Source organism: Halictus rubicundus, chromosome 8 (genome assembly GCF_050948215.1).
Source record: "Halictus rubicundus isolate RS-2024b chromosome 8, iyHalRubi1_principal, whole genome shotgun sequence".
Classification (NCBI taxonomy): Eukaryota; Metazoa; Arthropoda; class Insecta; order Hymenoptera; family Halictidae; genus Halictus; species Halictus rubicundus.
Window position 1 is genome coordinate 11110526 of NC_135156.1, and position 24132 is coordinate 11134657.

Consider the following 24132-nt stretch of genomic DNA (forward strand, 5'->3'; position numbering starts at 1 on the left):
CTGGCATTCGGACCGTTTGCATATTTATGGCCGTGTTACCAAAAGTGGATCGTCAGAGGAACGATAATGATTACGAGTCTGCTCTCGGTTTATATGTATATGCATTTGTCAAGCGATTTACTTTGGACTATTAGCCCCTTCCAACCGATGCGCGACGTTAGGCGTCGGTGACTATTTGCCATTGGCATTACCTTCGGAATCGATTAGAGTGCTGTCTGGAGCGTTCGCAGATGCTTCCAATCGCGAAATGCATAAATCAATGACTCGAAGCGTGATCGACGAAAACTGGAATTCTTGATTGGAGCAGTATTGCCATGTGCTTTTGTAATTTGTTTAGACTTTCTCCCTTAACACTAGGTTAAGGTAAGGTAAGGTAAAAATAGCAAGAACATGCTAGCAATATTTTTAAAATAATATATACCCCCAACGAAATAAATTTGCGAAATAATTTCCCATGTATGCATCCTTAGAATTTTAATCATTTTAAATTAAAAATAGCAGAACCTGCCATTTTGACGGGTCTCGTAAACCTAGTGTTAAGCTCTCATGAAATGTTTATTGCTCACAAACAACGTTAACCGATTTCGATGAAATTTTCGTAACAAGGTTTAACCCTTAGCGCTCGAAAGGCGATTCTGAGGCGTCGCTAAAAATTGTTATACCAACACTGTTCATTAAATTCGTTTGTGTTTAACAGTATATATTTAGTTATTGTCCGAGGTATTATATCAGTCCATAAAATGGAATAAATCGCGTAGAACGAAAATATTCTAGCTCTGAGGAAATCTAGATCGCTTTTCGAATGAAAATAGCTTCGAGTGCAAGGGGTTAACAGACGTAACGTTAATTTTCTATCAAAGACCGAGCACTGCGGCGCGTAGAGCTCAATCTACAACCGCAACGAACCTCCGTTCTACAATCTCAGAAAAGATCCTGGTGACCAAAAATCAACTACGGTGGAAATAGCGAGGAGACCGGTCACGGATCGGCGAGAATCGAATCTCGAATCAAAATGGAATCGGGCGCGCTCGCAGGGGTTTATCAGCGGCGGGGGGCGGGGGGAGAGGAGCCAAGAGAAACCGGAAGTGTCGTGCAGAACAGTGGCCCGATTTTTCGGTCGGTCGGAAGGCGAAATTGTGGGCGCGCGGGGCCCGAGGTGTCTCGATAAGTCGAGTCTGCTGAGAATCGCCGAAAGGAAATAAAATCAATTCGGTCGCTCGGCCACGGTTCCCGAAGAAGAAGAAGAAGAAGACGAGGAAGAGCTCGAAATTCGCGTAGAGAAAAGGGAAGAAAAGAGAAAGAGGGTTGTCGCGGTTATAGAGGGCGGAGGGTATATCTGACGTCGTGTAACCGGAAAGCGTGGGCGGAGGGTGGTAAATAGGGGATGGACCGAGGGTGACAGGAGAGGGGGTGGCGAAAACCCGGTCGAGAAAGAATGTGTGTACGGCGGCTGCATCGGGGGCACTTTCGAAATATCAATTTGAAACAGCCGCGGGTATAGGTATGCGTCATACTTTCCACCGGCCATTATGGCCGGCTTTCCATTTTTATTTATATTTACTGGCTGCCATCCCCTACCAGCCGCGATTATATATCCGTCGCTCTCGGGTCACCGGGTACAACCGGTGGGAACGAGAGGGAAACGACTCGAAAACCTGCGGGAGAAGAGGGTGGCCGGGTACAGGCTGATTGCTATGGCAGAAAAGAACGGCAAGTTCTGTCTCCCCTTCTCTCTCTTTCTCTCTCGCTTCTAGCCCCCGATATTTTACGACATTTTGTTTCCAATCCGCGGGAGAAAGTGTCGGGGCATCACCCGACGCCCCGGGCCTTATTCGACTTTTATGGCGTTAAATCGTGATGAAGTGTCCCCGGAATGGCCCCTCCTGCACACCTTCTTTTTCCTCTTTTCGCGGACCGGCTGCCGAACCTAACCGCGATTCTTCTTCGTGTCTGGAACACCGCAGGCTTACGAGAATCGGTCTCTACTTGTAAGTCGATAGGTAGCAGGTTAAACGGTTAATTGCACGGTCTCAATGACCACCACAGAATTCTTTACATTTTATTGCGAGGTACCTGAAAAGATCTAGAACGGGAACAATTACAAACTGATTTTATGACGTACAGTGATCCTAATACCTGCCCCAGTTTAGCGTTAAGAAGCTTCCTTTTAGGACATAGCGTGCTCCTAATGTGTCCTAATCCTAAGAAATATTTATTGCAGCTTTCTTGCATCCACTGTCTAGGTGGATTTTAATTTCTCAGGTTGACCCTAATTAAACAAACTCCTTTAATTTCGTGGAACTTTTACCGAATGCTGCTTTCGGCAGTAAACGTGGTCATGGGGTGTACAGTTTTCATCTGAACCCCCATCAATCCACCGATTCCGATCGGACAAGCAGAGAGACAGCCCCGAGGACGGCGCTCATCTTAACCGGAAGTTAGTCGGGGTGCGGCGACCGCTGGCCGCTTTCGGTTTTTCAATTTCGCATAATGTCTGGGCATGGTCTATCGGCGCCTTGGAAAAGCGTAGCCGTGATAAGATAGCCGCGGCCAATACCAGGGAATTTACGCTCGGCATAAGTTTGCCTTATATATGAGCGTCCACGGGAAATGCGACGATCGTATCGGCCGCGGCCGGGTCATGGAGATCCGTCCGTGAAATGTTGCCCCGCCTAGTATTTTACTAGTTCCCGGGATTCTGACGTACCCGAAAAGCGGTCGCCGTTGGCCTGCGAAACTGCCGGGAACGAATGGAGATAAACTGCCTGGCCGCGTCCTGAAGGAGACTCTTTTAAAACGTAATTTGTTAGAAACATCGCTGGCGACCCCGCTGTCCGAGAAAACCAACAAATATTTTGCCACTCCGCCCCTCGCCCCACCTTTATCCAACTTTCTCTCCTTTTCGCTTCAAATTTTGACGATTCGGAATTCGATAAGCGCTTCTATCTTTCAGAAGTTTGGCCACTTTTTTCGCATTTTTACCTTTTCACTTCAAACTTTAACATTTTGAGGATCTAACGTTATCAGCAGAGTTCGGATTTTGATGCATTTACGAAGAAATTGGCTGGGTAAGATATACTACAGTAAAAGATTAGAAAAATCTGAGAATATTGTTGTGGTGTTTTCAATTTATGAAGTATAGTAAGAGACGAAATGAATTTTTATTTAACTCCTACTTCCCACAATCGTTGCGAAACGTTTTCATTTTGCGTAAAGATCGATAGTCTACTTATTAGAGTCGTGTGTGTTGTACAAGTTCTTCTATTTTTAAGGAGCTCGGCTACTTCTGCTGAGAGAGCTTGATTAAATTAGAAATTAACAGATATTGTCATTGATAGTTACCGCAATGTTTATTGTACTGTATTAAAGATAGAAGCTGCAGAATCAATGAAGCTTGTTACTTTTGTTTAACGTAGCGTTCGATTGCAGCAACAGAAGAAAGTTCACAGGAGGATCGACCATGCCCAGATCCAGTGTACCCCATTGATTTTCCGGTGGTGCGCGGAATTTATAGCGTTTTTCGCAGAAAGTAACGCGATTGCCAGCGACCTCGAAGTCGACATGCCTCCGCATTAAACTGCGAGTCGGGTGGGATCATGAAAACCCTTGGATTGCCTGCGCCGCGGCCTGAAACAACAATAACCCCATTCAGCGCGGTGGCATTTGACAGTGGGGTCGGAAACAATGAAACAATCAACCCGCGCCGACTAGCACCCGGTTCGGAGGCGGCGAGAAGAGGCCGGAAGTCAACAGTACCGGACAATGCCCGGGCGGCGTCTGACTGCCGTTCCTAATTAACCAAGTTCACCAACTTCAGCCGGACTTGACGACCCTTAATGCATAATTATACCGGGCATTCGAGCCACGCAGGTTCATAGCTATGGTCCACGGCCTCGTTTCCGCCGTTCTCGACCAATGATCGCCCTTGTTACCCAGTTTCCAGACGAATACCTCCGCCGACCCACTTTTCCCAAATTGATTCGCCTAACACCGTGTAATCCGGGAGCATCCGGTGGCTAATTAGAATCGCCTCTCCTCGGACAACTTGAAGTCTATTTGTCTCGAGTGAAACGAATCGCTGGACTGCGGATTTTATACTTTTACAGCGTAGACGAGGGTGTCGCAACAAAATAAATACCCCAAACGGAGATTTAACACTACGATTGGTACAGCTAAACTGCCAGTTTTTTATTTTGTGATTATTAAAATTGTGAAAATGGGAAATGAGAAACTGAAATTTATTTTTCTGAGTGACACGAATCGCTGGTCTGCGGATTTTGTGCTTTTACAGCGTAGACGAGGGTGTCGCAATAAAATAAATACCTCAAACGGAGATTTAACACTACACTTGGTACAGCTTAATTGCCAGTTTTTTCATTTTGTGATTATTAAAATTGTGAAAATGGGAAATGAGAAACTGAGAACAGCGATTAAGCGCAACATTCTTTACTTCATCAGCTCCCGGATGTAAGAAATTGAGCAGAACGTTATTTTATCGGTAGACTGCAGATCTTTATGAAAAATAAAAATTATCTAGATAACTTCAATAAGCTAATAATTCATCGATATTATTAAAGTATCACATTTTTGTGATAAATGTTTGCAATCCACAGTCTATTTATCAGCTTCCAAATAAGGGTGCGACACAAAAATTTACTATGCCGTATTTTCGGCCGAAAGACAGGAAGGTCTAACTTCCATCGTTTGGTGGCCGTCAGTTTGAAGGCGGTTTCGTGGAAGAAAGGCGACCAAGTGTAACGAGCGTTAAAAACGAAGAATACGACAGCCGATCGCGCGACACTATTAACAAACTTCTCGCCCACCCTCTTTCGTCCTTCTCCGATGCAACCCCCGTTTCACTGCATTTTATTATTTGCATAATCGGATCTGGGACGGCGATAGCGCCGGTGATTTCGGGTTTGTCTACGGTAACGCAGTTGTCGGCCTGACAATGCCACCCCTGAATGCCTCATTGTCTGCCGGGACCGACGCCCACTCAAAACTTCCACTCGCGCCATCGTCGCCCGTCATTTTCCGCAATCAAACGATTCGTGCGACGGGCTCGGCCCTCTCCCGGCTACAAAAGCGCTTATATAATTACGCACCGACGCAATTAACATGTCTAGCTACGCGCCACCTTCTTTTCGAACCACCCCACGCCACCCCGCTCTTCAACCTCCGAGTGTCCTGGGGGAGGACAAAGGATATCGTTGCGGAGATGCGACGAGAGCCACCTGGTTGCCTTAAAAAATCTCGTGTACCTAATGTCAGGGCTACTGTTGCTTTATTTTTAGACAATTTAGGGTTCTTTTTTTAACACTTTGCGAATGACTTTTTGGAACACCAAGAATCCTTTCCTCGGAGAACTGCATTGTAAGTCATAAATAACGAGAAAAAATGAAGAATATTAATCTTTTGCTATGCATAGACTGTGTATTTTCATGGGAAATAAAAATTGTCCAAGTCAAAGTCCTGCTACTTTCACTAAAATCCCGAAAAATCCGCTCGTTCACCAACCTACGCGAATTCGTAGAGAAAAATGTGGGATGCGCCTCAGCACCCTTTTCCCATAAGCGATACGCTTAGCCCCCATTTGCAAGATGAGCCCCGCCGTTTTCCCGCGTCCCCCCACCCCCCGCCCCCGAACGGTCGCGTTCGAGTTTTGACGGGAAAGAGTCTCGCGTCCCTCGGAAAAATCCATCGGGTTATAGCGATTCTGTCCTAGAAAGGACGACTTCGTGGTGCGAGAAGTTTTCCACGGGGCGCGCACAAAGTGGGGTAGAAGGGCGGAATCGGGGGTTGGCGTCGACTACTGGCTGGCCGAAAGGAGTCTAGGCGCCTCTCCATTAGTATGCGCGGAAGTGCTGCTCGCTCGATTGTGGCAGGTATTGTCGGGGAAGAATGTCCTCGTTGCTGAGCTCTGTACCAGCGGAGACTGCCTTTGGTAAGGAGGCACGAATCCAAGTCAAATGTAATCACTTTCGAATCGGAACACCCACCGCGCGGAACGCGTCTACCACGGTTCTTCGTCGCTTCCGGTCGTTCCTCGGGCTCCTCAAGATTTTAAACGCTGAGGATGCGTATCGGCATTAGGCCGTCTTGCCCGCCCGAAATTTAGTAGCGGTCTTCTACAATTATTATTACAGCGCGGATCTTTCAGCAAAATAAAAGTCTTCTTTATTTTAAATTTAAGAATAGAAAAACATTTCTAACCCTTGTAGACTTCTTAAAAATAGTTGCTCAAAGAATCCTTCAGTATTTTTCCCCCTTTAATTCCACCGTGTTTTACTCAATACCTCATACCGTAAATAAATATGTAACATTGCAACACGATCATCACGGAATAAAAGATTTAGCAATATCTAAGTATTTAGCAATGCAGAAGAATTTTTGTACGAAGATCAATTTTGCCTCCGACCTACACATTTCTGTGACGAACACGTAAAATCCGTAGTCTGATAATTGCTTCTCTGTCCGTGATTTTTCAAACCGAGTATATTTTCCGAAGTTCCACCGTCTCCATCGATATTTCTTTTAGATCAAGAGGAACAGCGATGAAAAATGCTTCGACCGAGTTGAAAGGATCGCGGCGGGTTCGCGGCGGTCGAGAAGAATTATAGAATCGTCCTGAAATTCGCTCGTGTGCACGGAGACGTTTCTGGCTCTCCATTCTGCTGTTATCTCGCCGCGAAGAAAGCGTGATTGCCTTTATGGGGGAAGAAAGGGTCCTTCGCGGTGGCGATAATGTCCTCGCCGCGGCGACGGAGGCGTCGCTATCAGAAATAAAACACGACGCCACGGAGGGATGGTTCGAGGGTCGAAGGGGAGGGTTTCTCCCCTCCACGTTTCCTGAGATTTTCCACGGCGACGATTTCTCCGCGTACCGATTAGTCCTGCGAACTCGTAGGTGTCTCGAGACCTCCCTCGATCGACTTCTTTCGGGGTTGGGTGTCAAGTACCCCGCGTCCAGAGAAACCTATTTCCATGGAACGCGTCGCGAATTGATTCGCGAACCATGAATAATTCAGGATGTTTTAGCGGCGATGCTAGAACATTGCGCTAAATTGCAGACATTCATCGTAAAATATAGCTGCAATAGGTTGCACGAGAATGATCGATATTTTTATTCAATTGTGGACATTTCCACGTGAATTTTTAAGTCATTCTTCCTTCGATCGAATTTTGTAAAGGTCTCTCTAAGAATATTTATAGTATTTCGCCCATGCTGACATTTCTGCTACATTCAATTATTGCAAACCATCTGGTAAATTCTGGAGAAGATGATGCACCTTGCAGATGATTTGAAGAGTTCATTGTTGGAGGACAATCATAAATAGACGGCAGATTCTGTGGAAAATACAAATTTTCTAAAACAATTGAATGAAACGAAAGTTAGATTGAAATGTACTTCTTTAGAAAACGAGTAGAAATTTAGGCACTTGTAGTGTCCCCACAATTTTGTTTATTATTCATCCATGTTTGCTATAATTGCATAAAATCCGCAGTCTAATCATGAATACTTTTGAAGAAGTACATCATTTTTAACGTAGTAAAACTTTCTTAGTGATCCAAAATATCCTGTACTTTAATCGATTAGAAAATAGAAGAGATTAGAGACTGAATGTGTTTCTACGGAATTAATAATTGATAAATCTCCTTATAAATTGTACGTACGATGCGTGCACACTGTATAAAAGCAACTCTTTTATCATAAAATTGTAATATCCACTAGAAGGCAACATAAAGAAGAAAATTCGTTTTGTTTTTCACAATGTATTCCTCAGTTATTGCTTTTTAACGTTGACTGAATATTCCAAAAAGGTTTCGTTCGGAATAAAGACAGCGGGTTCGGTTAAGTTTCAATTTATTTACAAACGTCGCGTTATATTACAGCAATAATTAACAATAATTACGTGCGTGACGTCTCAGTGGTGAGTGTTTTCGGAACGCAGAGCGGCGTTTCCGGGTAAAATGTGAAACTCGACGGATTATACGGTCTCTACTTCGTTTTCGTTCGCGGCAACACGAATGGCCGAGGAACTTACGTGAATAACTGTGAAGATATGTTTTCCTATCCTTTATAGAGATACGCTTTACATTATATTTAACGCGTTGGCGTTCCCGTTGGCATGATCGCGCAACGTGTCACGGGACGCGCGCCGATTTCCTACGGTCGTTACGATTTAGTATACATTTTTCTTCTCTCTCTCTCTCTCACTCTCTCTCACTCTTTCTCTCTTTCTCTCTCTCTCTCTATGGGCGAAAGTGTCCGCGGGAAATTAGTCTCCATTCTGGTCTGCTGACAGCACGCGTCGGTCTTTGTGTCGTCGGTGTCGAAATTTCGGTGAAAATACGGTGGAACGGCCGCTCGCGAAACATTTTCGCAAAACGCGGACATGTGTGTGTGCGCGGCGTCGATCGCGGAAAAATCGACTCCGATAAAACTGCGACAATGCCCGGCCGGTTCATAACGAATTCAACAATTCGCCGGTAGAATGCAAACAATTTGCGCGAGATTGAACGGTTTTATTCGTATTGGCCGATTATTCGACGCCGCGCCAAGCCGAAGCCGTATCCCGAGCCCTGCTCCACCGTGATTATACACTGTCGCGTTAATTGCAAACTTTTCGATTAATTGTGATACATATTCGCCTGCAGAGTCGCAAAAGAGATGCAGCTTTTGCAAGCCATGTTGGGGGTGGTTTTTGCGAAACGATTAACACAAATGTTGGGAGGAGAAAATTTAGGTTCTCCATGACAATATAAGACGAAACTGAAGAATCAAAAATTTCCGATTTCGGCTTCGTCTTTTAGTTATTAGCAATTAAAGATCCGCCTAAAATGCGGCAACCCGCCCGACAGAGGTGTCCGTTGTACAAACGTCATACAGGCGCGCGACAGTCACGTATCAAGTGACAAATACATGCCCCAGCGAGGTGAAAATGTTTTAAGGATTCACAAATTAATCGTTGGACCACATTGAACCTGTCCACTTGTTAAAATCTGCAAAGGCATTTGTAATATTCGACTCGTGAAATTATCGAGTAGAAGAGATCAATTCGTTTTTACTTTACAATGAGGCTCACATAAATAATTTACTGGAGATCATTATAGAAGGGTTTGCATTGTGTCCATAAATACTGAATGTAATCGTCGCAAGTGCAAGCATTCGCAAAAATGTACATATTTGTTTACGTGACTGTCGCGCGCCTCTATGACGCAGGCAACCGTACACCAATGTTGGTAGGGTTGCCGCATTTCAGGCGGACTTTGAATCGTTAATACCTGAAACATGAAGCCGAAATCGAAATTTTTTTACTCTTCATTTTCGTTTTATATTGTCATGCAGAACCACCCCTTAAATTTTCTCCCACCTGTAGTCGAACACCCTGTATAATGTACGATGGTTGTTGTTCAGATTTTCCTGGAGATTCGCAAAAGAGAAGCAGCTTCTGCAAGCCTTGTCGACATTGTTTTATACGTTTTAACAAAGGAGTGGTTTTTGTCGTCTGTTCGGGGTGGTTTTTGCGAAACAATCAGAGCAATGTCAAAGATTCTCGTTTCGAAATAAATCAACTGAATACAGTAACCACAAAAATTCTAGTGTACTCAATAAACCAAAAAATGAAAAGTCAAGATTTTCGAAATGAAGTACATTTCATCCATCAATACAAAAGTTAATTTTTAAGTTGGTGACACTTCGGTCAACGTGTCAAAGAAGAGGGTAGTCTTTAAAATTCTAAGAATAAATGATTCTTTGGCTAACAATAAATTTTGTTGGCAAGGTAAAAGTTGTTAGGCTCGATAAACACTTGAGAAAATGTTTAAAAGCCTGTTATTGTGCACTTCATATTTCTAATTTGACTCTGACAGTCACTATATACAAGAAACATCATTCTAGACATGAATATTTATGGCAAGATAACCTAGCACAATAAAATCCCGTGAAGTTCACAACATTGGAGAACGTTGGAAAACAATATCTTCAATTTTAGCTCGTACATGCTCAGTTTAACAGTAACAGAGACATTCAAACAGTGTAAAACTTTGATCTTCATTTCTCTGCAACATCTTCGCAAAAAACAGCCCCGAGCCTCAGCGACCGTCTACAAGACAAAACCGGTAACAACTTAACATCGACATTTCTAAAATGATAAAACAATTGATAACGAGATTACACAACATCGCGATATCACAGGAGCGTTCCTCCTCAATTTCAGCGGTTTCGAACAAGGGACACGTTCGCGCGAGCAATTACAAGCGGAGGAAGACGAGTGTGCGAAGATAAAGGGAGGACACCGCCGACTTTGGCGCGGGCTTGGCCAAAGAAAGAGAAAAATATTGGATAGTTGCAGTATCGATGCGCAACGCCGGCCGCCGGCGACGCGACGCAATGAAATCATCTCGCGAGAGGGATGGCGGCGCGGGGGGTGGCGGTTTTGGAACGCGTACACAGGTCCGCTGTCGCATCTACGTTAGCATTCAGAATGTTTGGCTTATTTCGCATGGCCGGCTCCCAAAGAAGAGATTTGCCTCCGCTCTCTCTCCCGAAGAGATTTTTTTTTCTCCTGCCCGCGTTACGAGAGCCCGTTCTTTCTATCCCCGAGTATGTATGCATGCGCGCGCGCGCGTATGTACGTGTATGTGCGAGAGACCGTCCTCTCTCCACGCTTTGGCTCGCGTGTGCGGTAATATGTGCCACGAGAGGGTTGGTTATCTCATCAAAATTGGACTCTTCTGGCATCCTGCGCCGCCTCTGTGTACACGCTTTACCAGAAAAGACCCTTTCGCCTCTCTTTGTGGGATTTCGGCCGTGGCGAGTTATCGATTCGGCTTTGCTATCCCACCGACAGGCTCGCATAACGAATTCTTTGCGAATGCACACGGACCCCCCCCCCCTTCTACCTCACAGACCCCTTCCCTGGAACCCTCTTTTCCTCGATCCGCGAAAGGGGTAGCACGACTCTCCCGGGTAGCAGACCCAACTGGCTCCTGGTTCATCTTGACCGAGCTGAGCATCTTCATATTCTATGGACAACTGTAGAAAAGATGGCACCTGACGTTCAAATTATCACACAACGCAACAGGTTTTTCTTTCTGGAAGGTTCTCAGGAGATCCTCGAGGTGACCAAACCTTGGTTCACTCACTTATCTATTTCTTTGTCTTTCTAACGCTGAACCATCTAATGACTTCGTCCTATCCTCCGTTCTTGCTGCAGGGGTCCCGAGACACCTTCAAGCACGGTAGAGATGATGGTCACCACGTTATCACAAAACACATTCTCTCAGGTCTCTCCAGGATGTACTTGTTCAGAGTGTCCAACGTTCCATTAGTCCCACACTCATTGCACTCGCTACCAGCCTCTGTCTCAGCCCCTTCTTCATCCCTTCTGTCTGTGTCCCCACGGTGTTGGATCATCAGGAATCACTGTACATTGGCAATGTGGATGCTCCTCGACCTGGCCATGGCGGAGTTTCTCTGCTGGTCCTCCTGGAACTGGATCTCGTCCTCTTTCGGCGCGGTCAGGTTGGTCACGGTAGCCTGGGGTATGGGTGACAGCATAGGCGGGACCCTCCACCAATCCGTGGTCGGCCATCCAGGTGGTACCAGGTTCCCCCGGAAGTTGAAGTCCGGGAGAACCGGAAGCGGCCTTCATATGACGTGTCCTCTATGTGCGCCCAAGTTTGAACTAGAAGACGTCAGGTTCTGAACGGAAAAAGCGTTCTCCACCTTGGTGGACGTTGACAGGGTTGTTGGCGGGGCAGTGTGGCTGATCTTCTCCGTTTGCTCTGTCGGCGATGACGATGACGAGGAGGAGAAACGATCCTGGGACCTGTCCTCCTGATGCCTGTCCACTGATGGCGAGAAACTGTCCTCCTCCACCTTCCTGTAGCGAGACTCCTCCCTGCTCGAGTCTCTGTCCGAAGGAAATCCATCGTCTTCGGGTTTCCCTGGGCTAGGGAAAGGTCTCTCCTCAAGTTTGGTAGGCAGGTACGTCCTCTTCGGGTCCTTCGGAGGACTGGGACATCCACAGTTAGGCTGCAGGCACGCTGCCGTTGATAGGCTAGGCCAGGACATCGTCTGATGACTCGAGTAGAACGTGCTACCCCCGTACAAAGCCTGGAACGCTAAATCCGCCGCTAATTTGCCGCCGTTGAATTCCTCGCCGAGCTTGTGCTGGATTGGGTACAGGGGATACGGAAAGGGCGGGAAAAACCGGGGGATCTTCAAGTCCTCGTGGCTCATCAGCGTGTGATGCGAAGGGGGTGCTAGCGGCGGCAATAAACCCCGGGATATGTTGCCCAGGGTTTCACCTGAGGACATCAACGGCGATATCGAGAACCCGAACTTGTTCTCCTTCTTCACCAGGGACTTCGGCTTCCGGCGGGGACGGTACTTGTAGTCGGGGTGCTCCTTCATGTGGAGGGCTCTGAAATCAAAACGTTGGTACTGCTGATCAAATCTGTCTGTCAAATCTGATTGAATTTTTTGGGTTTTGTCTGGTCTGTGGCTTTTAAAATTGTTCGAGTTGGCTGCTTGAGTATGTGATTGTAAATATTTAGTGTGCAGAATAATTTATTGAACTGAGACGGAGTAATATATTATTCAACCTTTAAGAATTGAATGATCATATTCCTTTTCTGCTTAGCTGTCGGACACTTGAGCATCCATAAATATTCAGTGTGTATCATTTATTTAACATAACTCGTAAAAACTCAACAGAAAAATGTCTAAATTCGTTTCTGTATACTGTAATATTATATTACTGTTATGTTTTGAAAAGTGCTCATAGATAACTAAAGAGAAAGTATAGAATTCATGGTTTTAAACAATTGGATCTGTTTTACGAAATATTATTTTAAGTTTTTCACGGACAATTTCATCCCCTGCTACCGCAAATCGCCGGTAGAATCTGCAATCGTCAGGTCGTTGGGGTAGTTTGCCCTCAAACGTTCCAGGGGTGGGTTAATCGAATAGTTTCACGATGGGGAACGGCAATAGTTTTCCGAGGGGTTGTAAGCATAATCCAAGCACCGTTTAATCGCCGACAATGAAGTGCGCACTACGTATGTATAATTCATGAAGCGCATTATAAACAACGATTAATTTCGAGTTATTCGTTCCGCATCAACAAGTGAAATTCTAACGGTTTTGGTTTTTCAAACCGAAGAATTTCTGGCAACGACGACGACGAGAATGAAATGGTGGTTTCGGGAGTCTTCTTTTTTTGGTTAGACAATGCATGCAACGGTATCTACCTCCGATAATCCAGGGGCGCGCGTTATCACGCGAAGAATCGCGCGACGAGACACTTCAGAATTCAAGTAAACTTTGCTCTCGACACCGTTATCCGTACAAAGGGACGTATTATCATGGTGCTAGAACACGATACGGGGCCACCATGGGTATTTGTAGTAAATATCTTGTACACACACACCCCGGGCTCGGGGCTTCGCAGGGCTGCTGAAAGAGTGGGGCCACGCCGAGGGAAGAGTCAGAGCCGCGTGGTATCTCCGTCGCATAATACTCCATTATGTATCCAAGAGGCGCACAAACGCAGTCCTTATTTATGCTTCGCCTCGCGTAGATAAAAGAAAGCGAGAGAAACGACCGAGGGAGCTCTTCTTTTCCCCGCGCGCGACTCGCCTCGCGGCGAATCCTCCCGGAAACGACTGCACAATGGGCCACACTCGAATTATTTCGAGCACTCCGCCGAAGGGATTTTGATGCAGTTCGGTGCCTGATATCGGACATGTGTTTGCATGTCCGATGAGTTGTTGTCGGTTTATTTTTTAATTGAATTCGAGTTTTGTTGCCTCGTTTTGCAGTGCAGCTTCGACGGGGGAATTTATTTAGCACGTTTCTCTCGGCTATTCACTTTTTATCGTTAGACTGCGGATTTTTATGCATTTTTTAAAGTCAATTTTAGGAAACAAACATTCAATATAAATTTACTTTTTAATCATTTTAGTGAGCCAACAAGTAACAGGACAATGCAACAGGACATCATACATATTCAACGAAGCTTTATACGCTCAACAAAATTGTACAGGATTTATGTACTGTCTTCCTAAGTCAACATTGTCGCGTTTGTAACAGCAAACTCGTACTAAACAATTTTCTCTTTCGAAATTACCCTGCGACAAGCGCCACCGTGAATTAAATCACGATTGTTCGTAATTTAAGAACAGACTTTATGTTCAATGAACATTACTCGCACTTTTATTTTATAGAACTGCATCCACCAAGAACGTGGCGCGCAAGCTCTGAATAAAATAATTCAATTGCTCCGATTCCTCGTACAGCAAAAAATTCTATAAAATTCATATGCACATCTAAATTTCGAGTTAAATACATGTAAAAAAATAAATAGATACCTCACAATGAACGGATTAAATAAATATCAGAAACTTCCCCGAAGTATTCACACAAAAATCAATCGGATCTGCCGAACGCTCGCGATCGGTGGTTTCTCTGGATCAAAATGCGAATAGTGCGGTGGCGGAAGGGATGAATGTAGGAAGAGGGGGTGCAGTCAAAATTTTCCGACTCGCGAACGAAATCCGAAATTTGGGTTCCTCGCGGCGAGAGTGACGCAGCGGAATAATAATTCCGGGACAATGTGTCCCGGCAGATAGCACAAAGCGTAAATCAGCATAAACATCGGTAAAGTCCCGCCGACAATAATTCAGCATAAATGCATAAACATCGGGCGTAATCTTTACAATTCGCTGGGAGCCCCCCCGGCCCTCTCTCTCTCTCTCTCTCTCTCTCTCTTTCTCTCTCACAACCACCCCGTCACCACCAACAGCAGCAACCACCGTTCCCAGCATCCACCACTTCCAACCGCGCGATAAACAACGCGTTATATCATATCGGTGGACATAAGCCGCGCGGTAGCTGCGCTCGCGGCCCCCACAACAAGAAACAATAACAATTAGTCACGATTGTCCGCCGGTGCTCCGCGAATGTCATTAGTGTAACGATTCGTCATAAATGTCATTGTGCCGCAACGACCGGCGGACTTTCGCGATCCCACCGCGCTGTGAACTTTCGCGCATTCGACTAACTCCGGGCCGCACGGCAACGAGACGTTCTGCGGACGCCATTATGGCATCGACATATCCAAATCTGCGATCGAATTGTCCATTGTGCAAAAATAATTCTGTTTCGTACGCGTCAACCCCCTCGAAGTCCACGATTTTCATCATTTCAGTCTTCAGGCTTGTGCTGTTCAACATTTGTATGTGTCAATCTTTAGAGATCAAGATCTTTTTTATTGTACTCAACAACGTGCACAGAATTCCAGTAGAACTTCAGAGCGGAGTAGCAGTTCAGAACTTCTTATTTCTGCACTCAAAGAATTTTTACCTTCTCGTTGTTGTCGATTTTCACGCAAGCTAAAAATTTTCTGAGCCGACGGTAGAAACCACGAATTAAATGAAGTGCATTTCTGGGCATTAATGACCACAAATAAATTGCACTGCAAGGGGTTAACAGTGTCCGAAGTGGAAATCAATGATTCCCAGACATCAGCAAAATAATGCATAAAGATTCTGGATCGCATAAACATAACCAGCACTTATTGTCGGGGGCCCAAGACGCATCAACCCCGTCGTAGTTCCTCCATTTCCGCGACAACGTTTTAATTCTCGCTGTTTGCCTTCTCGGTTGGCAGCGGGTTCTCCTCGAACGAAAACGGGAATGAGAACGAGAACGAGAGACAACGGCGTAGAATCTGGCGAAAAGAGGGTCGGAGGAGGGAATCATCGGACAGGCAGCAGCAGTGGCATCGGCACAGCCAACGAGCAGCCGTGAGGGTGAAAACGAGAGGGTGCGAGGAGTGGGGTAGGGGGGTGGGGTGGTTCCAAGGGGTAGGGGCCAGCAGAGGAGCGCGCAAATCCTTTTAAATCCACACAATTGCGACAATGGGGCTTTATTTGTTATCTCGGGGGCCACATTGTGAGTCGCCGTGAACGAACGGACAGATTACGTCGGGCCAGTGACGGCTCGGCTCCAGGGGAACCCGTTCCTACCGGGGACAAGGCTCCAAGGGAACGACTTTTATCGGGGCCCCTCTCCTCTCTTTATTTTACGGCCGTCCACCCCTCCGATTCTCAACCGGCTTCCAACGCTTTTCCCGCCGTTACCAAAGTCGTCACCGACGTCGCCATCCGCCAGAAAAGCGGATTCGCTGTTACACATCTCTCTCTCCGCCCGAAATTTTCCTCCCGCTGCTGATATAGCCCCTCCCTCCCCCCCTTCCAGCTCCAGCAAAACCCGGTTGCAACCATCCCTGCGACGATTCTCCTGAGAAACGTCGTTCCACGCTGAAATATTTCGAAATCTCTGAATGATTTCGTCAACTGAAGGGCAGCTGGTTTTTATTTTGGTTCTCAACGGGGTGGTGTTTTGACGGGGTGAGAAATTGGAGGAGGTTCTTGAGGGCCGAGGATTTGATGGGGTTCGAGGGTGTAATTCGTGTGTCGTGTTTAGGATACGAAAGATTTTGAGCTTAGTTCGAACGCTTTGTTCGTTTTATAGCAGCGATTTTTTATTGTTATAGATGTTTTGTAAGATTTTTCTTTTGAAGGATTTACTTTTATTTCGCCTGAAGCGGTAGGTATGTGTACAGCAATGCGAGAATTTATTTTTGTAATCAAATAACTATTTCCACTGAAGGGGTGGTTTCACCAATGCTCATGTTGAAAGCATTTATTTCGTCTAAAGGGGTAGTTTTGCAGATAATCCTAGAAGTAGTCTTATTTCTGTAATCAAAAAATGACCTTGTCTTACGGGGTGGTTTCACAAATAATTATGGAAGGAGAACCCATTTCTGTAGTCGAAGAATTGCTCCATCTAAAGGGGTAGTTTTAAAAATAATTACAGAGGATGCACCTCGGTTTCTATAACGAAGAAATTATTTGTTCTAATGGGGTAGTTTTGCGGACAATATAGATGAAACGCTTATTACTGTGATCAAAGAATTCTGTCGTCTGAAGGGGTAGTTTTCATCGAATGATAACACGCTAACATATCTTCTGAATAAAATTGTAACTACTTCGAACACGTCGAAAACCAATATCAAAATGTTACCGGCTACGAGTATCGATGATAAGTTGCATGTAAGGATCCACAATATCCCATTCAATTCTCCGCGCTTCAATTTCCCCGTGACAATACTGTGCATGCAACAATGGTGAAGAAGTTATGGTTCAAAGGTGCGCAAGGATTTAGGCACGGAACGTGGATCGTCCGGAAACTGAAAAAAGGAAGAAAGAATAGTCGATCGGCACATAGCGCAACACTATAGGCAGGCAATTTTCTTTTCTTTTTTGTTTTACAGATCGTTCACGGTCATTCGAGGGAAAAGCGGATTCGACGTTACACTGAACCGATAGAAACCGGCAGAGCCAAATCGATTCGTTATTTTTTTTTCGTTTTTTACTTTCCGATGTGTAGGGGGAGGGTGGGAAAAAAAAACGAATCCGCCCCGGTGAAACGCGCACTTGGCAATTGAAAGCGAATCGACGGTGACGCGTTTCCGAAGAAACGACTTTATTATTCCATTATTTATTTTACGAGCGGCCATCGTCGCGGCGGCTGATTCCGCGAGAGTTTATATCCGACCACGGCTGCTTCCTATCAATTGCCTATAACCGGCAGTTTTTTGCTTTGGGAAACTGTGATAAAGCTCGACTCAGTCATTCCCGCGTCGTACTTTTCAATTAAAGCTTATTCCCCCTTCTACCGGACCCCCCTTTTCCTTTTCCATTTTATCGTTCTTTTTTTACGAGCCTCTAATTTGACCGTCTCGCTTTTCGTACGTTGCCGAATCCATAAACGCACGCTTACGTTAGTGTGTCCAACGTAATATTTGCGCGGCCATCATTTATTCATGCATCCGATTAATTTCAGAAATGTTTGTCGGGCAAGTGACAAGTTTAGTAAGCATCGAATTAAACGAGATACGGGAACCACCCATGAATTGTACGAGATGATAAATAATGTTCTCTAAGTTGACAGTTTATTGTTAATAATATTTATCTTGCATTATCTGCATTCACACCGTTATGTTTGTTTAAATATGTTTGTTGCTTAATTACCAATTTTTGCAAGTTTTATCAAACGGAAGGCAACACTTGACTCGTTTATGGATTATACATATTTTTTGGGTTAATGCGTTATCACGAATAATATTTATCCAGTGCAAATTGAATCGATAACAACCGGTGCAAACAGATACGAGCACATTCGTTTGAATTAAAAAATTGCATGTTGGTCATCATAAAACAAATCATAACTTTAGTAAACATTAACTGAAAGGGAATACAGAAATCGTTTATAAATTGCACGGGGGAATAAATACTCTCCGGATTAACACTCGGTCATAAATAATACTTATCCAGTACGAATCGATAAAAATAAAAACCGTACTCGTCCCCAAATTCTTTGTGACAAAACAAACAATTCCTACATCTGTTCTTTTTATGTAATTTAAAGAAAAACGATCTTAATGAACGTAACTGACAATTTGGTGCACAGGAATTAAATTTTGAAAATAGATCGCAAGGTGCACTTCTCGCCGAGAAAATTCGCTCGGATTTTAATCTCGCCGAACGAGCCTGGCAATTAAAACCCCGGAGTAGACGATAAAAATATTGAAATCTCTTGAACCTGTTCGCCGGACTAAATAAACTCATAACAATGATTAAATATTCAGGGCCGTAATAAAGAGCTCTTCTCCCCTCTACCTCCATAAATACCACTTACTTCGCCCCTGTTCCACCCCTTAGCTTAGTGCAGCACGGCCCTTTGCTTTAGTAACAATGTACCGTATTATGAACTACGGGGGCCCCCCCTTTTCTCGTTTCGGATTCCCCCCATCAACGGTTATTGCAGATACGCCTCGATGCGATAATTTCGTGCGGACGGCCGCCGCGACTAAAGAGCAATTAGCGTGCAAAGGAAAAATCGGCGAGTCGATTGCAAACGATACGGACCGCTTTGACGAATGAATTCAGGACCCGTGAAGATTACAATCGATGAATGCGCCGATAATTGGAACTTACGATCAATACACTCCTTTCCCTAAACTTCAATTCCTCCTCCACGCCCTTCTTCTTCCCTTACCATGAAATACAATACACAATGCGGATTTCTATGCATTTTCACACGTTCATAATTTAACGCACGTAAGCAAACATTTCTTTCATTCATTAAAAAATTCCTTGTGCGAACAGTACAATGAATATTATACATGCGAACAATGAATATTGTATACATGTTTTTCTGTATTTCGGGGAGCATGCTAACTGTGAACCAAGAGCTCCAAATTTCGATTATTTTCTTTGCACCTTTTAAGAAAAAGAATATGATCACTCGTCGTTCTCATTTATTTTTAATAGTCATAAAATATCTAAAGATTCTGATAAAAGAGATCACACTGTGCTCTAATAAAGTGTAACACATATTATTTCGTAATTTAATTTAATTCGCTTTAACGCGCGCAGTCTGTTGAAACCCCTTTTTGTATAATAATTTACATTTTAATTTAAATTGCAAAGTGCATTATCGTTGAGTATTGTAGAAAACGTTGATTATTGACATAAGCGCTCAAGAGCCAACTCGAACTGACAAAAACATGTCCTGTGTAACAAAACAAATGGCGTTTAACCCTCGGATGGCAGGATTAGGGTCCGTTCTGACCCGTGGTTACAAACATTCCTTCTAAATTTGTTGACAACCAGTTTAAATCATTAGCTATTTACATTGAATTCAAGAAGAAGATTAATCTTGATCTCAAGAAAGTGAATTCTATGAAAAGTATGATAGAAAAGTATGCAAAAGAAAATTGCTGTGCGAATGGACGGAGTTAGGGCTGCTACGAAATCAAAAGCGTCTGCCGTCCAAGGGTTAATTATAATTATAGATCATCGACTCTCACCGTAACCGTTTCGCCTCGTCGATAAAGGGTCGCTTCTCGCTCTCGCTGAGCAGCTTCCACTCGGCTCCTAGCCTCTTCGAGATCTCCGAATTATGCATCTTCGGGTTCTCCTGTGCCATTTTCCGTCGCTGCCCGCGGGACCACACCATGAACGCGTTCATCGGCCTCTTGATGTGCTCGTTGTGCAGCGTTTTCGACGACATGTCTGCTGTGTGTCTTCAACCGTTGTCAAAAGACTTCCTTATCGTGCGATCTATATTTCTCAATTGTTCCCTTCCACGAGTCTTCTAGCTTCGTACCGATCCACTGGCAGAAGTACCCTTGTAACCTCACCGACCTCGTGCATCATTGTCCGAGTCCTCGGCTGTCCGCAAGGGCCAAAAGTCGAAACACACCACCTCGTGCAGGGTGCAATCACGTGGCCGTCGAAACCACCAATCTCAGCACCACACGATCCAAATACTCAACTACTACTGCTACAACCACCGATCCAGAAAACTCAACTTCCAAAGACCGTCCAAGCTCCTCCTCTATCCCCTAACTCTTCGAAGTGCTCGAAATCGGTTCACTCCTCACGTCCGTCGATAATTTTCCCTTTTGACCCTCCTCAAACTCTATCCACTCACGGGAACCTTTTCCAGGGTCATTTGTGAGGTATCCTCTAGGTGTCCCGTAGCATTCTGTCGGATGACGACGCTCGCAATGTCGAGTTTCGGTCAGTTGTGGGTTAGCTGTTGGTCCCACGTGTTGAAGAACGGGAAACACCAGCGAACAGAGGAGTTGCGTGATGGATGCTGTGTCGAGGACTGGCAAGGATCCAGCGAGGACCTCTGCGGTGTCGAGTCTGGGATGAGCCAGGGAGGAATCGGGAACCGTGTAGTAGCTGGAGCCCCGTGGGACGCGGTGGAAACAAGGATCGGCCAACCAGGAATGTTCCTCCTCTCCCACTATGGTCTGCGGCTGACGGGCATCCGCGATTGGCTCCTCCGCAGACATGGCGGACCGAGGACACAGCCGTGATCAACAGGTGGAGGTGCCTCCTCTCTCTTTCTCACGTTTCTCTCTTTCCTGCTACTATACCCTTCGCCGGCGCGACAAGCAGCCACGAGTATGTCTCTCTGTTACGCAGATTATCGTATACCACCCCACTTTTTCTGACCTTTTTGCGCGACGCCGATGGTCAGCCCGTTTCCGGGACATTGATGGCTCGAGACAATGACACTCCGACAGAGATCCCGCGGATTTCAGTGGAATAGGTCTGCTAGTGGACGGACGCGATCTTGGCGCTGGATCGATCAACCTGCGAGACCTGTTTTCGAACATTTCATACTTAGGAGATTTGGTTTAGGGGCCGTGTTGCATTCAGAAACAGGTTTTTTAATCAGTAGATGCAAAGAAATAATTTATGGGAAGCTTGTTACTAGGCTTCTTAATGACTGACCTGTTTTCGAAGATGGATTTAATAATTTATTAAGTAGCGTCTGTCCTGTATTGGGAAAGAGTATACTGCATTGCGTATAATTATACCAATTTCCAGTTATTGGATGCAGTCTTACAGCACACATGTTTTGATAGAATCTGAAACGATCTATTTTTATCAAGTGAGGAAATAATTTGAATACTTTTTCTATACATTTGTCAATACAAATATAAATTTGTATGAACATCTGCAGAATTGTTTGTACCAAAGAAACATTTATGAATTGTCTATATCGAGTTAGGTATACACAATTGATAACAGTTAAAGTAGAGTTAATTTTGCTTCTAACTTTAAATATGACGATTCAATATTTTGGAGCACAAGCTCTAGATTTGAAGAAGTAGATGAATTTTTTTTACGAACCACGGTATTCTTTGCGTCCACATGGAACACAGAAATTCTTTTTTTCCCCACTTTGTTCGTCCAGTGAACGAGACGAACGTGCTGTGGCACTTCTCGAAATAAATGTTATCAGTCCTGGCAATGTCTTGCTGGAAGAAGAAGCCGAGGAATGGGGGCGAAAAGGGGGACGTGGGGCTGAAGACGTCTCCAGTGATAAGACGATAAAGCGAGGAGGTGTAAAACGAGACAAGAGGGCTGTGTGTTAGTGGTAACATCTCAACGAATTCCAGCTTTCATAAAGCAGCGGCTGTATAGTCCTGCGATTGAATTTCCGGACGGTTTCGGAATATCCATTTTTCGCTGCGAAGAGAGAGAGAGAGAGAGAGAGAGAGAGAGAGAGGGAGTATACGAGTCACGTGAAAAAAAAAATGAAACAAAGGAAGACAAATATGATCTCTAAACTTGATTACAAAATAGAGGCAAAATAGAGGTTTTTTAAATACTCGAAGAACACGTATACAAAGACGAATGATAAGTAAAACTTTTTAAAAATGAAGTTCGATAAGATATAATATTAAAAAAAATTGTGGAAACCATATCAAAAAGAAATTCTGTATCTCGTGTTAAAATAACGTCTGTGTACATTTTGTCTAATTTTTTTGTTAATCCTCAATAAATAATAAACGAGGTTCAAACGTGTTGTCTTTTCTGCAGTGAATAACCAAATCCACGAACCACTGACATATAAAATAACGTTTTCTGTACTGTTTTCTTATTCGCCAATAATTATGAATAAACGAGTTTAACAACAAATAAACGAGATTGAAATATGGTTTACTCTACGATGATTGCCGAACTATCGTGAACGAACGAAATATTTGTTTCGCCGCATTTTTGTCAGTAAGATGAGCCAGAGATTAGAAAGGGGCGGCTGCCAGGAAAATTGACCGTGCGACAGACGGAAGCGAATCAATGGCAGAAAGAAAGAAGGGGTGTGCACGAGGGGTTCGTCGCTCGGAGATTATCGAAGGCAATCAGCTATTTGTTCTGTTATTAACTCAATCATAAATTCGGTGCACGACGACGGTGCACGAGTAGCTGCGGTTCGACTGTCATTCTGCCGGCGTGCCTTTATCACCCCCTCGTTACACAGTCTCCGTTATTCATGGGGCGTGAACGCGATTTTTATCAGTCATCGGCGAGAAGAAAAGGGGACCCGCGTCTCTTTTCAAGGTCTGGGTTAGGTCGCCGAGCCGGGACCCTTATCTGCACGCCGATACTTTCAATTAGTCAATATCAGCTGCAAACATCGCGCCCTCTTTCGCGAAATGTTCCTTCATCGAATTATCGCTGGACGAACTTCGCCAACACTGTGCTTTATTGTGTTGATTTTTCAATTTATGCGTGACACAGCTTGTGTGAAATTAGGTGTCCTAGTCTTTCAAGGAAAATAAAAATTCTTACCCCCTATAATCAATCTCTCTACAAATTCTTTATACAATAATTCACATTTTTATAAAGATTGCAATGAAGTTTCTAAAATTTCATTGCGACTGCATACCAAAACATTTAAGCGAATGGCTTTCACTCTGCAAAATTGTACGAATAATTTTTTGAGAAAATAATTCCTATTCAAAGAATGTTTTCACCACAAAGGGACCAGGACGTAGCACCACCCTGGTGTGCAAAATGCTGCACCCTCGCGCCAGGATAACACCGTGAAGAACAGAGAGGAGCTAGAAACTAAAGAAGAAACGTAAAGGAAGATCCGTTAAGTGACTTTTCCACGTTCGCGTTTCTGGCGATAGCAAAGGCACGACCGGGTGGGGAATTTCTCTATCGGCTGGCCGTCTCTCTTCATCATTGCTCACCTTCCGTTATCGTCTTGGTCTCTCTTCAGGGCGGTGGGGTGCCACGCGACCGCTGATTATACCATTCATCGCGCAGCGTGGGCCAGAAGAGGGTTGCAAGCGGACTCGTAAACGTCGTGGCATCCCCTCGCACCCCTCTCTACCCCATCGCAGTGTACCCACTTTGGTCTTGGTGCCTACTACTGGCCTTGAATGCTCCCTCATCAATGAAACAATTCGGCTTTCCGGCGGCTCATCGCCGACGGCTCCTTAATTTCAGCGGCGCGGATGCTGCTTCCCGGGTCCTTCTTCTTCGATCAATTACCCCTGTTTGTATTTGTTTGCCGATTGAGCTCGCACGGGTTCGACGGTGGTCAAGACTCCGACTGGCTCGACCACGGAGAAATAGAAAACAAAAATCAGTCAAAAATCACTTCGATTTCCGAAATCTCTAACTTAAACAGCTCGATCCAAGGCAATCCATAAGCAACAATATTTACTAAACAAATCA

General features: G+C 44.7%; 1 protein-coding gene across 1 annotated transcript; it reads right to left on the reverse strand.

Annotated features, from left to right (window-relative positions):
• Positions 1 to 11653: 11653 nt before the first annotated feature.
• Positions 11654 to 20152, reverse strand: LOC143356433 (uncharacterized). Its single transcript, XM_076792128.1, has 2 exons — positions 19950 to 20152; positions 11654 to 12431 (listed from the first exon to the last, which is right to left on the reverse strand). Exons 1-2 carry the CDS (start codon positions 20150 to 20152, stop codon positions 11654 to 11656), a joined length of 981 nt encoding a protein of 326 aa, XP_076648243.1.
• Positions 20153 to 24132: the final 3980 nt, after the last annotated feature.

What these genes read in the sequence shown, in the direction of transcription:
- LOC143356433 (XM_076792128.1), bottom strand. Translation starts at nt 20,152, where the DNA reads ATGTCGTCGAAAACGCTGCACAACGAGCACATCAAGAGGCCGATGAAC. An exon ending in GACGAGGCGAAACGGTTACG is followed by an intron (nt 12,432 to 19,949) that starts GTGAGAGTCGAT and finishes TTTTGATTTCAG; the next exon opens with AGCCCTCCACATGAAGGAGC.